General features: G+C 41.7%; 1 protein-coding gene across 1 annotated transcript in view; it reads left to right on the forward strand.

The window, feature by feature from the left end:
* Nucleotides 1-266: 266 nt before the first annotated feature.
* The window catches only part of ank1b (ankyrin 1, erythrocytic b), a 101,579-nt gene continuing 86,967 nt past the window's right edge, over nt 267-14,878 (forward strand). Inside the window, exon 1 of the mRNA XM_076979572.1 lies at nt 267-609. Coding sequence (XP_076835687.1) covers nt 484-609 — 126 coding nt within the window. The 5' untranslated portion in view covers nt 267-483. The remainder of the gene's footprint in view (nt 610-14,878) is intronic.

The following is a 14,878-nucleotide window of genomic DNA, read 5'->3' on the forward strand; positions in this document are numbered from 1 at the left end:
CGCGTGAGAGAAAAGAGGAGGAGGAGGAGGAGGAGGAGGAGAGGGAGCTGCTGCAGTATCCCCACAGTGTTGTGCCTAGGACTGCGTGACTGGTGTGTGTTGAACAAGTGAGCGAGAGACCAAGAGAGAAAGACAGATAGAGTGAGAGCAAGGGGAGGGGGAGGGGAAGAGAGAGAGAGAGAGAGAGAGAGAGAGAGAGAGAGAGAGAGAGAGAGAGAGAGAGAGAGAGAGAGAGAGAGAGAGAGAGAGGGAGAGGGGGAGGGAAAGGCTCCTGCATGGATGAGAGGCAGGCAGCAGTGGCAGCTCTTTTGTAGAGACTGGGCAGCTAGCAGGGTGCTCTCTCCACCCAGGCGCGCGTAGCGCCACCGTTTCTCACAGGCTGGCAGCCGCAGGGGCCGTCACAGGCACCGGGACAGTGTCAGGCGGGCGGGCGGGCAACAGCTACGGACACGCGGGGGCCACCCCCATCACCGCCGCCGCACCATGGCGCAAGCCGCCAAGCACATCCGCAAGAACAAGGACCTAGCGGAGGCTGCAGCCCAGGAACAGCGGGAGAAGGAGGAGACCAAGCAGAAGAAGAGGAGCCGCTCGAAAGACCACAGACGCAAGGTAAGCGCCGGGGCGAGGGGGTGAGGACGCCGTCTCCTCCCCTCTGCTCCTTCTGCCCCGGTTCATTGGCGCATTTGAGCCCCTTCTTTCTGTCTCCAATCCTGGTGCAGAGAGCCAATGTCATTTGGCTCTGAAGCTGCAACACCGGCAGCGTATCCTGGTCACCCCTCCGTTCTGTTGATGTGGTTTATGTATTCAGCTGCTGCTCTGGAGCTCTGCTTGGTTGCCAGTTTGCGGCGGGCTCTATTGTTCTAGCAGGTTTTTTTTTTTTTTTGGGATCCTCTCTCTATGGGAAATAGCAGCATTAGTGTGAGATCAATGCGTATGGCAGTGTGTGTGCATGTCTGTGTAATCAGTACCTCAGCAGACATGTCATGTCTGCACCTGCTCCAACCTTCAGTTCTTCATATTAGATTCTGTTTGATGATGGCTGAGCTGCAAAGTGGTGTGTGTGTGTGTGTGTGTGTGGTGCAGCTGGTGGGTGATCCTCCAGAGACTGGCTTCTGCACTCCAGTGCAGCCCCGTGTCTGCCGCTGCTGTGTTGGGCTTTTCCACCAGTGCGTTCATGCTGCGCATGTGATCGGCTGCAAGGATGGAGAGAGACCATTAGGCAAAAACATCTGCCATGCAGCACCACTGCATCTTTTTGAGATGTGTGTGCAACTCGACGCATTTGCTGCTGCCCCTTGTCTGCGAGAGGCCAAGCTGTCCAGGGAAAGTCTGTTGGATGGGCTTTTATGTGCATGAAGGAGCTGCCCGTCAGAGCGTCGCTGCATGCGACTTGAGGAAACGAGATGAACAGTCAGGTCTGCTGTAGTCTGCTTGCTAATTCTGTCAGGTTAACATTCATAATTCACACGGTTACACAGAGTTATCAGGAGGGGATAGAATGTCAAAACCAAACCAATGAATGATCACGCACACACATGTGCACATGGAGAGTGAGAAAGGAATGAGGGATCACTAGAAACGACGCTGCTGAGAGCCGGAGGAGTTAATCTTCAGTGGAATTCCTGATCAAACATTTTTCACTGGAACAAGATGGGTCGGGCACAGAACGTAACCTGGTGATTGAATGTATTTGATGAGATTTTTTTGCTGATCTACAGTATCACTTCGTCTGCATTAAAGTGCTGACGTCATCACTTTCCATATCAAATATGCCAAGATCTTTATGACGTACGAACTTGCAGTACATTCCCCAGAATGTTAATGATCAGTAGCATGTATTTCAAACCACTTAGTATTTTGGACTGGTGACATTTTCTAATTCATTCATTAAATGGGTAATATTTTAAAGCAGTATTGTAATATTTCCTGAGAAAATATGAGACATTCATCATTCATACTTACTACTGCATATCAGACAAAATAAATATTTTTGGTTTGAGATAAATAGATATACATTTTGTTTTCTTTTTCTTCACAGAGCCATATTGTTTCAGCCTTGTACTAAGTGACTACGAGACTACAATGTCTGTTCAGTATATAAACAATTATTAGGAATCTAATGACATTTATTGTCATTTTTGTCAGATTTCCATTTTCTCTTTTCTCATTTTTTTATTTATTAATCTTTTTATTTGAAAGTTTTTCCTTTACAAATAGAAAATATCATTTGCAAGCACACTTTGGGTTGGCTTGCCAAAGCCTGTTTAACTATGAAGGCAATGTTATGTTATGTGGCAATTAGTATAGCTAATCATTATCAAGTGTAGATAATTTGTATCGCAAATCGAACATTAACGAAGACTTCTAACAGAGCCTGATTGCAGTTGTAGGATATTGGATTGAAGTCTAATGGTAGAAGTGATGTACAGATTACATCCATCAGTATAAAATGCAGTTAGCTAGCAGCTTGCGTTCAGCTGTTGGGTTGAGATGTAGCTTTGGATTTGACATGGTCTTTGACATGGCAAAATTTACAGAAAAGCTGTTTCCTTGATTCATAGCAGTCTTTGTAGTACTATTTGTGGTACATTTTATGCTAACATGTAGCCATTTACGTTGCTACAAAACGAACTGTTGCTTTGGATCCTGCTAATCTCTTTTAGGGTATGTCATTAAAACTCCAGCAGGTTTATTGGTCCAGCACTACCAACTAATTCAGACATTTTTATCCATGCTTCATTTTATTTTTTATATATTTCTGTTTTTCTACTAAATCAAAAAGAATGGTAGCTAAGTACAACCTAATACATCATCTCTCCATTTTTTTCACACTGATTTCAGTTTGTGGCCTCAAGTGGCACGATGAAATGGCGGGAAATTCCCATCATTCTCCATAAGAGCGCATGAGAGTTAAAAACCGCCTCTTTTAGCTGCAATGTAAACGAACTGTCAGTCAGTCTAACCTATTCCTATCACATTTTATGCCAGCCGCATAACATTACTGCAGCGGTTTTTTTTTCACTTGCCATGTGTGGCAAACCAATAGTTTTTATTTAGACACAAGGACAGTTCTTGCTATAGTTATGCAATCTAGGCAAATAATCAAAATAGGGAATAACTACATTTTTCTCTGCACTTGATACAAACCTCAACTACAAAGAGTTAATTAGATTAGAGTTAACTTTTCTTAATGTGTTTCTTATTGAGCTCAGAGGCAGTTTTTTTCTATGCATGGAAAACAGTGTTATTAGCTATTGATTAGCTTGCAATATCACAAGAGTTGGCTACTGTGAATCTCATCCCCATTCCAAAATGTTTTTCATTGTGTCCTCATACACACAGACTACCGATGTGAGTCACTTCCTGGTTTAAATAGAAAGTATAGCTGAATAGCTTCAACCTAGGGGAGGGCGTGACTGAAAGTTGCTAATTGACATAACAAAATCGCTAAGTTGCCAATACTGCTGCCGCTTTATTGGCATTCACAAAAGTGATGTGTGTCACGCCTAGAACTGTCACTGCCTTAGTGATCATATCTGGGATATACACGGTGAATCATACAGGTGCCTTTAACTTCAATTATTTCAGAGACCCTAAGTACCAGCATAATTGTTCATATCACACTTGTTCAGCCTTTAGGTATAATAGCATCCATCTATGTCTTTAGTGCACTGCTATGACATGAACCACAAAAGGTATGTTTTAGTCATATCTCGTCTTGCATAATACAAAGTGCAAACCTCAGATAGTAGTGTGTCTAGAGCTGTATGAAATGAGCAATTTCCATTGTCTTATTGCATTGCAAGCCCTCAATTTTGTCAAGAGCGTTCTGGTGAATAGTCTATCTCATGCTAATATGTTGTGGTTTAATGGAGTAACGGAATACATTACTGAGCTTTCAAATATTTGCTCAAATGTTGGGCTTGTACCTCATGCAGAAGCCATTGTGCTGTTTGGACTTCAATACAAGTAATGTGGTTTAATGTGAAGGTTCTCATTAGTCATCACACCCTGGTGTACACTCCAGGTCACCTAGTCTTTTGTGCATAGTGCGTAGGACTGTATGCATGAAAATAATACATTTTGGACACATCCTAATGAGGCTGTAGAATTGTGCGTTGCATTATCACAACAATAAGGCCCCTGTTGCTTTTGCAACACACGCTCCAAAATTTTTTGCTGACCTTCTCATTTCTTCTCTTTATCAAATTGAAAATGTAGACTTGTGAATATGTCCGCATGCAAATTTCTGAGGATTGTTGGATCTCAAGGTGCATTTTCTGTGGTGAGCTGGTGAAACCTGTGATTTAAAACAATATGTGCAGCCAGCCCTGGATTTTGAATGCTGTCTGACTAGAGCTGAATAGCGCTTCTGGTGGCCCTGTCTGAATGCACACTTAGATCTATCATTAAAAATCTTACATGGTGGTGGACCTGCTCTATGGAGCATGAAGGGGTTCATTTGTGGACTGTAAAGCAATTGGACTTTTAATCTGTGAGTTGCTCTTCAAAAATTCTAAAAAAAAAAAAATTCATATTGTTTTTGGAGGTGAAAGTAATTTATTGGTTATTTACGTTTTTCTCATCCCAGCTAGTAAGTCAAGTTTTTTTGTGTGAATATATGTGACTATTTTATATGTTCCACATATGGCCTATTAAAAACATGAACCAGAATTCTGTAGAGGAGTCTTTGTGTGTGTGTGTGTGTGTGTGTGTCACAGGAGCAGCCAAAAGAAGGCGAGATCATGCTAATCTGTAACTACTATCTTCAGTACAGGCTAAATTTACTCTGGATCTGACTGCGTTCATTTCTGCACAGCACAGCATTCTGGAACGTTCACTTGTGTTCTGTGTGGATGTTTTTTATGGCACATGTCTGCCACTAGAGGCAGCAGCTTGAGAAAGTAGTACACAGTAGGTGGAGGTTAATGCAATTGATGAAATATTGCAGTGAAGGGTTAGGGAGTGAGGTTAACCCACGTGCATCATAATGAACCCTCCGTGGCCATGTTATGACATGACCATATGGGTCACCTGATGTGGCTTAAATTGTGGTGTGTATTTCAAATACATATATTTAGGGCAGTAACCAAAAGTTATGACTAATTTGCATTGTTTGCCTTTTAGAGAAATATAATTTTGTCTTAAAGGCACAAGCTTTATCCATGCTTCATGAACACAGAAATGGTTAGGGTTAGAGTCTAGGTTGAAGTTTAGGATTCAGGGTTTAGGCTAGTATCCATAACTGTGGATAATCACACTCCTGTTGCAAGGGTTAGTATTGGGGCTAAGGGATAGGTTTAAGTATAGGGTTATGTTTAAGTTTGAATTCAGGGTGAGTATCCACAACTGCATGAAAATGTAATTTAATTCATTGTAAAACCCTTACGGTTAGCATAGCTGCTACAGTATAAAGTCTTTCCTTGTATTTGTCTGTTTTAGCCAAGTTATTGCTGTTTGACATTTAAGGTGCAAAACTGTGGGGGAGACTAGTACCTTCACACTGTTCTAATTATATAATGTGTAAATGGCGTCTGAGGCAGATTGTGCTCAGGTGACTCAGTTGCATGTCTGTATTTATCTTTCTCTGCACCATCACCTGTACTGACTTTTCCCATTACCACATATCACTGCTTGTCCTTGGATAATGTCCAACAAGCAAATGGTTGAATCTGCAGTACTGGAAGCATTAGTAGAGCCTGAATGACTGACCCCACTGGCTCATGTTTTCCTGCAGCGACGTGTGTATCTCGGGGCGGTGCTGTCTGCCCAATACTCCAGGGTTCTTCCACGCTTGACTCACCGTAGCGCTGGAGATGCAGGAGTGGGCGAGCAGACGCACTACACACTAATCCTTCACTCACTCACACACACTCCCTCACTAGTCAGCCTTCTAACACATTACAACATCCCTCTGAGACCCAAATAACAAAACAACAGCAAGAAACGTGAACTGATTGAAATGGAGTGCTTGTAGAGCTGTGTGAACAACCTCTAAGATGCTGCAGTAATGTCTTTATCTTGGAAAGTGTAAAATAGGTTAAAGACATTGTTTCGGGGTCAGATTTAAGTCTCAGCACACAAATTTTTAACAATAGCTCTAAAACTCAACACTACGTGATTAAAGTTATTGGTATACTTTCCATAGTGTGAAGTCAGAGCATGCCTTTCCTCAAGCTTACGTTAGCATATTAATCCAGTTGTTTCCTTACCATGCTGTTTCCATCTTATTTATGAAACCTGAAAACCACAATAATTATAGTGAAAGTTTGTAAATGAACCTGAACATAAAAGGTACACCAACTACAAGAAGAAGCCAACGAAACACGTCATATAACAGATAACGGTCATGAAGCGAAACCCCCAGGAGGTGGAGAGGGTGATGACATAGAACACACACCACCTGAGCACCACCTGAGCACGCAGGGAACCACTGGAATGGGGAGTGGCTGTGTCATGATGAACTTTGGATTTTGAATAGTTTTATTTACATTTCAAATTACTGATAAAAGGGAGCATTTTATTACAAAGATTTATTCATAGTATCCCCTGTATCTTACTCTTCATCCACATTTCCTCCTTACGTACAGAATACAGATTGTGTAGACACATCTGAGGCCAACTGAGTTTTAGCAGTCTTAAAAAGGCCTGGGTTTACAGTTCCATTTATGTTAAATGGCTTGTGTCTACGGCTTATAAAGCTTTTTACAGCCAGTAAGACAGATGCAGGCTTGAGGAGTGAGAGCATTAAAGCCCTTACTGAGTGAATGAAGAAAAGGGTTGATGTGCGTGAGGCTCTTGTCCTCCAAGCCAAAACATAAAGGCCACTGTTTAGCTCCACTAATTGAATTCTTTATTTTCAGCTTTAGACCTATTACAAATTTTGGTGACACTGGCCTGTTCTCCGTGTCTGCTGTAGGGCCAAAGCTCTCTGTAGTCTCTTTGAAACTAAAAGCCCATCTGTCAGTCTCATATTAACACTGCAGATGTGTGCGCATGTGTGTGAGAGTGTAAGGGAGAGGTACTATCCACAGTATTCTTGCCAGAGCAAATGTCCTGAGTGACGGTGTCCATCAACACTCCCTCTTCTTCAGAGGACTTGATGTCTGCGTCACACTGCCTTCAGGGAGCATGCTCCTTACCCATTCACCCTTCAGTAGGGGTCACACCTATGGCCCACCTCAGTGGTTCACAGTGAGCATTGCACATTCACCTGACACACTCCTGAAGGCCTCACGGTACCATCTCACCACTGCCGGCGTGTTTTGCACCACGGCGTAGTTAGAACCATGTGCATGCTTATGCAGTTGGTTTCTAAAGACACACACACATAATATTAACTGAGGACTAGCCAAGCAAAACTGTTTAAGGTCAACACTATGTTTACCATAACATGCTAATATGTTGTCATTTTGGCTGGCTATAATTTTTAAACGTTAAAAGAGTAGTGTCGAAAGCAAACAGTTTTAATTCAGCCTATTATTTTGTTAGAATGGTAGTAGGAGCTTCATGTCACGTGTAGGTTTGAGTAACTGGTCAAGCTAAGTCAACGATAAAGCAAATCATCCAGCAAAAGTAGAAAACATTATAGATGATAAAAATGAATATTCTGCCAGTGTTTACAAGGCATCATGGACCTGAGGCAGGTTCTTTAGGGGAGCTTGCAGTATAACAGGCAGGACCTTCTTGCTGGGTCTGTGGCACTGGAAATGCAAAATACACTTCCCCATTATGTCCTGACAGGCTGGATGTGCAGTTGCTGCATGATGTTGATAGTGCGTTCATGTCAGAGGACCTGACTGCTGAAAGGCTTCTTGTTCTTGACCGACAAAGGTCCATGTCTTCAGGTGCATGTCTTCAGGGATGACAGGCCATGGCTGTTGACACAGCATGCATAAACTATGACAATTGTTGACTTAAGTCATTAATTAGGTAATCATATATACCAGGGCCAGCAAGTGTCTGTATTAGCTGCCCACATACACTCACAATGATCTAAATGAATACCCAGTGTGCCAAAGAAGAAAAAAGTGTGACTTTTCTTCTGGATACAAACCCATTTACTTTTATGCTGGATAAGAGGTTAATAAATAAATTAATTAATGCATTAGAGGCATTGTGATAAAATGTATATATGAGCATTCTGGCTTCCACTTAGGTGATAGCCACTGATGAATATAGAGAGGAATAATAAATCCTGGAGTAAGGGTTAGGAGGTGGGCCACTCTAGTGAATGTGGGAATACTGAATCAATTACGGAGTGAAATATAGTAGTGACAGCATGCTATGACAGCTGCTAGTGCAGAAATGGAGGGGGCTGACTGATGTGTCATTCGGTCCATTGCTGTACAACATAAAAATCATAAAAAACCCAAATTACAATATCATTAAAATCAGTGCAATCCCTTTGTTAAACTACTCAAAAAAGGATGCGTGTTGGCTCCATTTCAGCCCCATTCTTATTCTGTATCTGAGGCTATGCGAGTTCCATTTTTCCCCTGAGTTTGCAGTGTTCTCCCAATGCAAAGAGCTCTGAGAGATTGCAGCTCATTGTCAACGGGTGAGTTATATCCATTAGACTCAGGGAACACGGACTCTCATACATTAGGTTACATTACATCTGTTACGTAAATCAAATCATTCGCATAAGGTTTCCATATGGACATCGCTGTAGTTACCCATCTTCCTCCCTAGACTAGCACACGCGTAGGAGCTCAGCGTCACCGTCTTCGCAGCGGGGGGTGGTGGTAAGAAAAGGAAGAGGAGGGGTGGGCACTGCATGCACACTGCTGGAGCTCACTCAGCACCTCGGCCATGTTGCAGTGCTACCGATGGGTGTGGGTGGGACTCGGGCCTCCCGGTCTGTGTCGTAATATCAGCCATGGGCCGCTCACTGTTGTAAAGCAGCCTGAGATGACGTGGGCAGGTCTGCTCCATCACAGAGTTCCCAGGATACTTGTTTATCCTCCATATCCAGTAGAGATGTTGATCTCTTAGCTTCATGCCTGTTGGATGATCCCATCTTCGTTTCTTCCATTCTAGTACTGCAGATTGGTTGTCTCATAATACCAACTCATACTCAATGAGTTGTTAATTGATTCAAATGCTTTATGCTGTCTAAAGATTATTGATGATGATAATAATAATCTAAAATAAAATAATTCAGCAGTATTGCAGTGGTATTTGGTGTTATTCTGGAGTTGTTTATCCATTACCAGACTACTTTAAGCCAATGCATATAAATATCATACAAGTAATATATAGTTACCTTATGTGCATTACTATCTTAAACAAATATATGTTAGCACATTTGATATGTTTTGATATAATTTGATAAGTCTGTGTATTACAGGAAAATTATAGAAAATCAATAGGTCACAAGTGGAGGCTCACAATGACCCATTGGCTGTTGACATTTGATTAACAAGTGACATAATAATTATCATGAACACTACCAAAAATTATGGCCAACAACGACGGCCCAGTGTTGGCTGATGGCTGGGACTTCATGTGACAATGTGCCCTGAATCTGAACAGGGCAGGTTGATATTCAGTTGCTGCATATCTGTCCCTGTCTTGAGCTGCAGGGATGCACAGGCTGGAATGTTAAATATCCACTACAGGATCCAACAGCAAAATGATTCATATAACAATAGACCTGCATTTCCAAAGGTGGGTTATAGTCTGTATGGTAAAGCACAGACGAAGAAAGATGTGATTAGAAATGTGCAAATCGCTTGAACTTGTGCCTAAATGATGTGTGCACAGGACACGAGTGCATTGTTAAAGATGTATATGAACATTGACATGTGAGGGAACAATATTCTGGGAAGCAAAGGAGCATGACGTCAGCACAGCGTGTTGAAGTTGAGAAAATCGGGAGCTTTCTACCCAGCACACACAGCAAGGCGCTCTGCAGTCCTCATGAACATTGAAGAGAGAGGAGAGAAGTCTACTGCAATGAAGGGCACAGTGTGTCTGAGAAGAATTGCTGCTCCTGGAAAGGGAATCAGATGGAGAGAGTAGGAGATAGAGAGAGAGAGGGAGAGGAGACGAAGGTGAGAGAACAGTAGGGATAAAAGAGGAAGAACAGAAGAGCTTGAATAAAGGCAGGGTGGTTGTGTTTGCTAGACTTCATTCTTAAGAGAAAACATGTAAACTGCATTTATATGCAGCTTAGTAAAGAAAATTAGTGGCAACTAGTGAACTAAAGTGCTAATTAGTCAACTAGGCAGGAAAAATGAAGAGGTCATGACTGCTATAGTTTCCCTGAGAAGGTGAAGCCATCATTTTTCACTTGGCCTTTCAAATGCCCTTGGCCACATGCAAGATCCAGACGATGTTGTTAGTGAGAAAGGGATATTGAACGATCAGTTCATAATCAGTCCATAGTGTTTGTTCAAGATCTTCATGGCTGGAATTTAGCAAGAATGTTAGAAGCAAACAGATAGCTCTACTAGACGTACGAGAGGAAGTTCACCTAAGAAGAATGAAGTCAAACCGTGTGAAACCTTAGAATAAAATGTCTGATCGGTATGCTTGGATTCCACATTGGATGGTAAATCCATCTGTCTAAAGTGTCAGAAGGCTGGTCATCTTACCATTGACCACAGAGGCAACAGAATGCTGCTTTATATGTCTCAGCTTCTAGTAGTCGGAGGAAACAAGAAGCCACAGATGCAATGAGCCCGGTCATAAGAGGACAAAGCACTGATTCAGGTAGAAGTGGTCAATTCCAGGATCAGCCATTTCCAGAATGAACTGCAGGTATCTGTCCTACTGAGATTCAGATCGGAGGTGCAGTATCATTGCAGTGTCAGCTTGTTGCAATGTCAGCTTGACACTGGTACTCATGTGAGCACTTTTACTCAAGGGTTTTTCATAAACACTTGTATGGTGACGATCAGAGCTGCATTTGAATAGGTTGGGCTGCCTAGAACGACATGTTCAAAACTGATTGTGGGTTCGCGGTGGTAAAGGACCCACAGGGTTCACAAACTGCAGTTCCTGCCATTATAGGCAAGAATGTTATCAGCTGATGGAGGGAGCCAGTGCATGCTTTGATACTCAAATTGGAGAAGTGACTCAAATTGGAGAAGTGTTTTTCAAAAGGTACAAGTAACAGGAACAGTACAGAGTACAGACTCTGTTGACATAGTCACAACAAAATTGGTTTTCCAAAGATGTTGAGAAGAATTCTCACATGGTTTTGAAGTGACAGTATACACCTAGTCCTAGTGGTCTTCTAGTCATACCCACACAGGCTGACTCCAGTACTCATAGTCCCTGTGCAGGTAATAAATCTCTATAAAGGGCATATATTAAGACTTATTTCCTAGATCTACAGTGTTTGGTCAAGAGTTGTCACTGATGAGGTGAGGTGAAGTTTCAGAACATCTCTCATGGAGCAAGTCCGTGCTGATCTGATAAATACTCAAAGTCAAAGTACATGCAGTCAGAGCAACTGGATGTTTTTTTTGTATGCTCCTTAGCACCACCTACTGGTGATTGCAAACAGCTGCTCTGAAGAGGAATGGTAAATACCCAGAAGATATCTGTAAGTCAACTACTATTGTTGGAGACTATTTCGGAGCGATTTCAAACAGTACACCACCGACGTGCGCATGTTTTACTTCCAACAACCTCCGCGCCCCCCCTGCAATACCTCCGCGCCCCCCCTAGGGGGCGCGCCCCCCACTTTGGGAACCACTGGACTAAAGTATCAACAAAGGAGGAAAAGCAGCTTTAAACAGATTGATTACAGCAGAACGTATATGTTGCACGAGCCATCTCACTCAGTCAACACAAATCATAATGCTCTAACTGCTGACCCGGACAAATTAGTTGCAAAGAACCAGCTGATTTTTTTCAGGGCGGTGTTTGCTGACTTCCCTGAACACTACTGAGCCTGGAGGGAGACTTTTGTTAACAGAGTTGAGAACAATGAGCAGTCAGTGAAGAGATGGATTTGCCAATCAAATATCTGGGAAAGCCCACATCAAATGTAGCATGTGTGTCAGTGATAAACAGTGGTTGTCAGTGGTGAAGCCCTCAAAGACAAATCTTGCTCAAAGATCTGCCTTGTGAGTATTGACCATGATGGTCATTGCAAGCTACAGACAATTTAGATTAAATACCAAAGCAATGTGTCATTGATGCCAGAAGACAGCAAATAAGTCCACTCTGCTATTCTGCTGCTATTGGGATGAGACATCATTAGGTCCATTAATTTAGCATGGCAGCATCACCTGAAGAATCTGTAGAAGTGCAACCAAAGGAAGAAAACAAGTCTACATCTCTTAAATTTTTAAAAGGTGTAAATCTGTGTAAAAAGTACAAAATGTAAACACTGTAAAGCAGTTGTTATGCTACATCTGTACTTGTTATGTCCTTGCTGCTATGTGATTGCTCTCCATATGGTGTAATGGACACAAAAGAATACCCAATCGTTTTGTGGAGCCACGCAAGCGTTTCTAAAACCTGTGAACAGACTAGCGTGAACGCACTCTTGTGTACTTTTGGTGTGTCTGCTGAGACCTTTTCATGTGGTGGAAAAGATTTGCATTGCCTTGGTTTGCACTGACCAGCTACACATTTTGCAGATGGTCTTAACCTACATTTAAATGTTTTGCATTTAGCAGACACCCATATACAGAGCGACTTACAAAAGTGCTTTGTCATAGACTGCATCCTAACCAGTACAGTAGGTTAGGGTTCAAATACTGTTGAAACTCATTGTTTTACACATATCCAACCCAAATTTATATAACTGATGTTAACTCATGTTAACTTTTTGGTCAATAATTTCCATAGCTTTGGGTGATATCAGATACTTTGTAAATCAGATGTTTAAGGTAAACCAGGTGCTTAGTGAGAGTTTGACCACAGTATGTCATTTGATGTTTTGAAATAAATTCTCACTAGTGTTCCTATTCTTGGTTTTGCTGATCCCGATCCCATGCACATCAAAGTCAAATGGGGGCAAAATGTGCTCAGTGGCTCCTCACAGTGCATGGCACTCATCACATGACACTAAGGATTGTTGTTCATGATCGCAGTAAACTTAGAATCTAGTAAGCAGCCACAGAATTTCTCAACTCCAGCCCAATTCAATGCCAATCGCTAACTTCATGCTGCTATAATTCTTGTAGTTCCTTTCAGTGTTTCTAAAGCACCTACTAACACGACCAATGATTCTTTTCATGTCACCATTGTCCAGGCCAATCTAACACCACGTCTGATGCTCGGTCTAGAAGCTAATGCAGAGGACACAGGGTTTGATATTTATGTGGCTATTTGCAATGTTAATGCACCATTCTTAAAAATCCCAGTTTGAGATCTACTAAAATAACCCTCCCACCTCCCCAGTGACTGACCAGTAATGGTCCTGATCAGTAGGTCTAAATCTTCTCAACAGGGTACAGCAGCATGGAGACAGACAGAGGCAGTGGAAAAGTAAGATGGTGCCTCGTTTCTAATGGATTGCAGTCCCAGTGGCTGGACACACAACATCAATATTTCAACATTTTCATCTTAGCATGGGAGGGGAAAAAGGCATAGAGGAAGAGTCTTATATTTATGAGTATTCTTATTAAATCATATAACGTTCATTTATTCAATATCTTTAAGGACCTCTGTGCAGACGTTGAATGTCATATATATATATATAGAATATGTTTTCGCATGTACTCTGTATAAACCCAGAGTCAGTGTGATGGGTAATAATGAGGAGACAAATCTGACAAACATCAGATATAGATTCTTACATGCAGTACACTACAGTGTGTTTTTACAGTGTGGTACATCCATAATAAACTATGCACACACAGTCGTTTCTATTTTTCAAAATGTTCAACATGACATTAAATATTCCTCCGGTTTTTGACAGCATATGCAATTAGGGCATTGACTGTTTGGTAAGTGTTATGACGTCTCTTTCATACCTTATATAGACTGCCATTTGACAGCATACTTTACATTGTTCTACATTATACTCCTGTTTCACATGGTGTTTCTAAACATTTTGTCTACACCCTGTAGAATTATATTCCATAGCAAAACCAAGTTAATTGTCTTTCTAATTGTGGAATGGTTATGGTGATGTTATATTGTACTGTTTTTACAGGAACTTTACAAATGTTTGGTAAGAATGTACAGAACAGCTACGGTTTGCAGTGATGGAGGTGGAAGCTGATGACAGTGGTGATAATTATAGAACTTTTATTTATAAATCTGCAGAACTCTCTGACCTTGTCTGAATTTGTGGAGAAGGCTTTGTGTTTCTGTCTTCTGCAGTTGTCTGTTCCTATAGGTTACTGAACATTGGGCAAACCAAACTGCCCCAGGAAAAAATCACACAAATAGCAATTGTTTTAATAAAGATGCAGATGCTTATGTGTGGGTGTGTTTGTTAGGAGCATACAGACTTTGGGTGTGTGAGGCTCTGTGAAACTATTTAAGTTCCTTTTTCTGCAGATGTAGGTCTCAAAGTAAACCCAGGAGGATTCATTACTGAAATTCATCAGTTACTCTACTGGAGCTGAGCTGTTCATGATGTCTGTGTATTTTTAGTGCGCCTGTGTTGGTCTGTGTGTGCGCGCGCGTGTGTATGTATTTAAGAGATATTAGTAATAAACTGTTTTAGACATATTCACCTCTCAATTGGTTAGATTATCAGCTATCATATAGTAGAATTTAACCTTTATTTACATGTTAGTCTGTTCCCATTCCATGAGTACATCTAGGAATATTTTAACTTAATTACCCCACAGTTCTCATGCTCTGCTCGGGTAAGGTCAAGAAATTGTTCGGAAGAACAATGATAACACTGATAATTCCACCAATAGGCCTACACCTCAATCTAGCTACATAGAATAGT

This window comes from Brachyhypopomus gauderio, chromosome 18 (genome assembly GCF_052324685.1).
Source record: "Brachyhypopomus gauderio isolate BG-103 chromosome 18, BGAUD_0.2, whole genome shotgun sequence".
Lineage (NCBI taxonomy): Eukaryota > Metazoa > Chordata > Actinopteri > Gymnotiformes > Hypopomidae > Brachyhypopomus > Brachyhypopomus gauderio.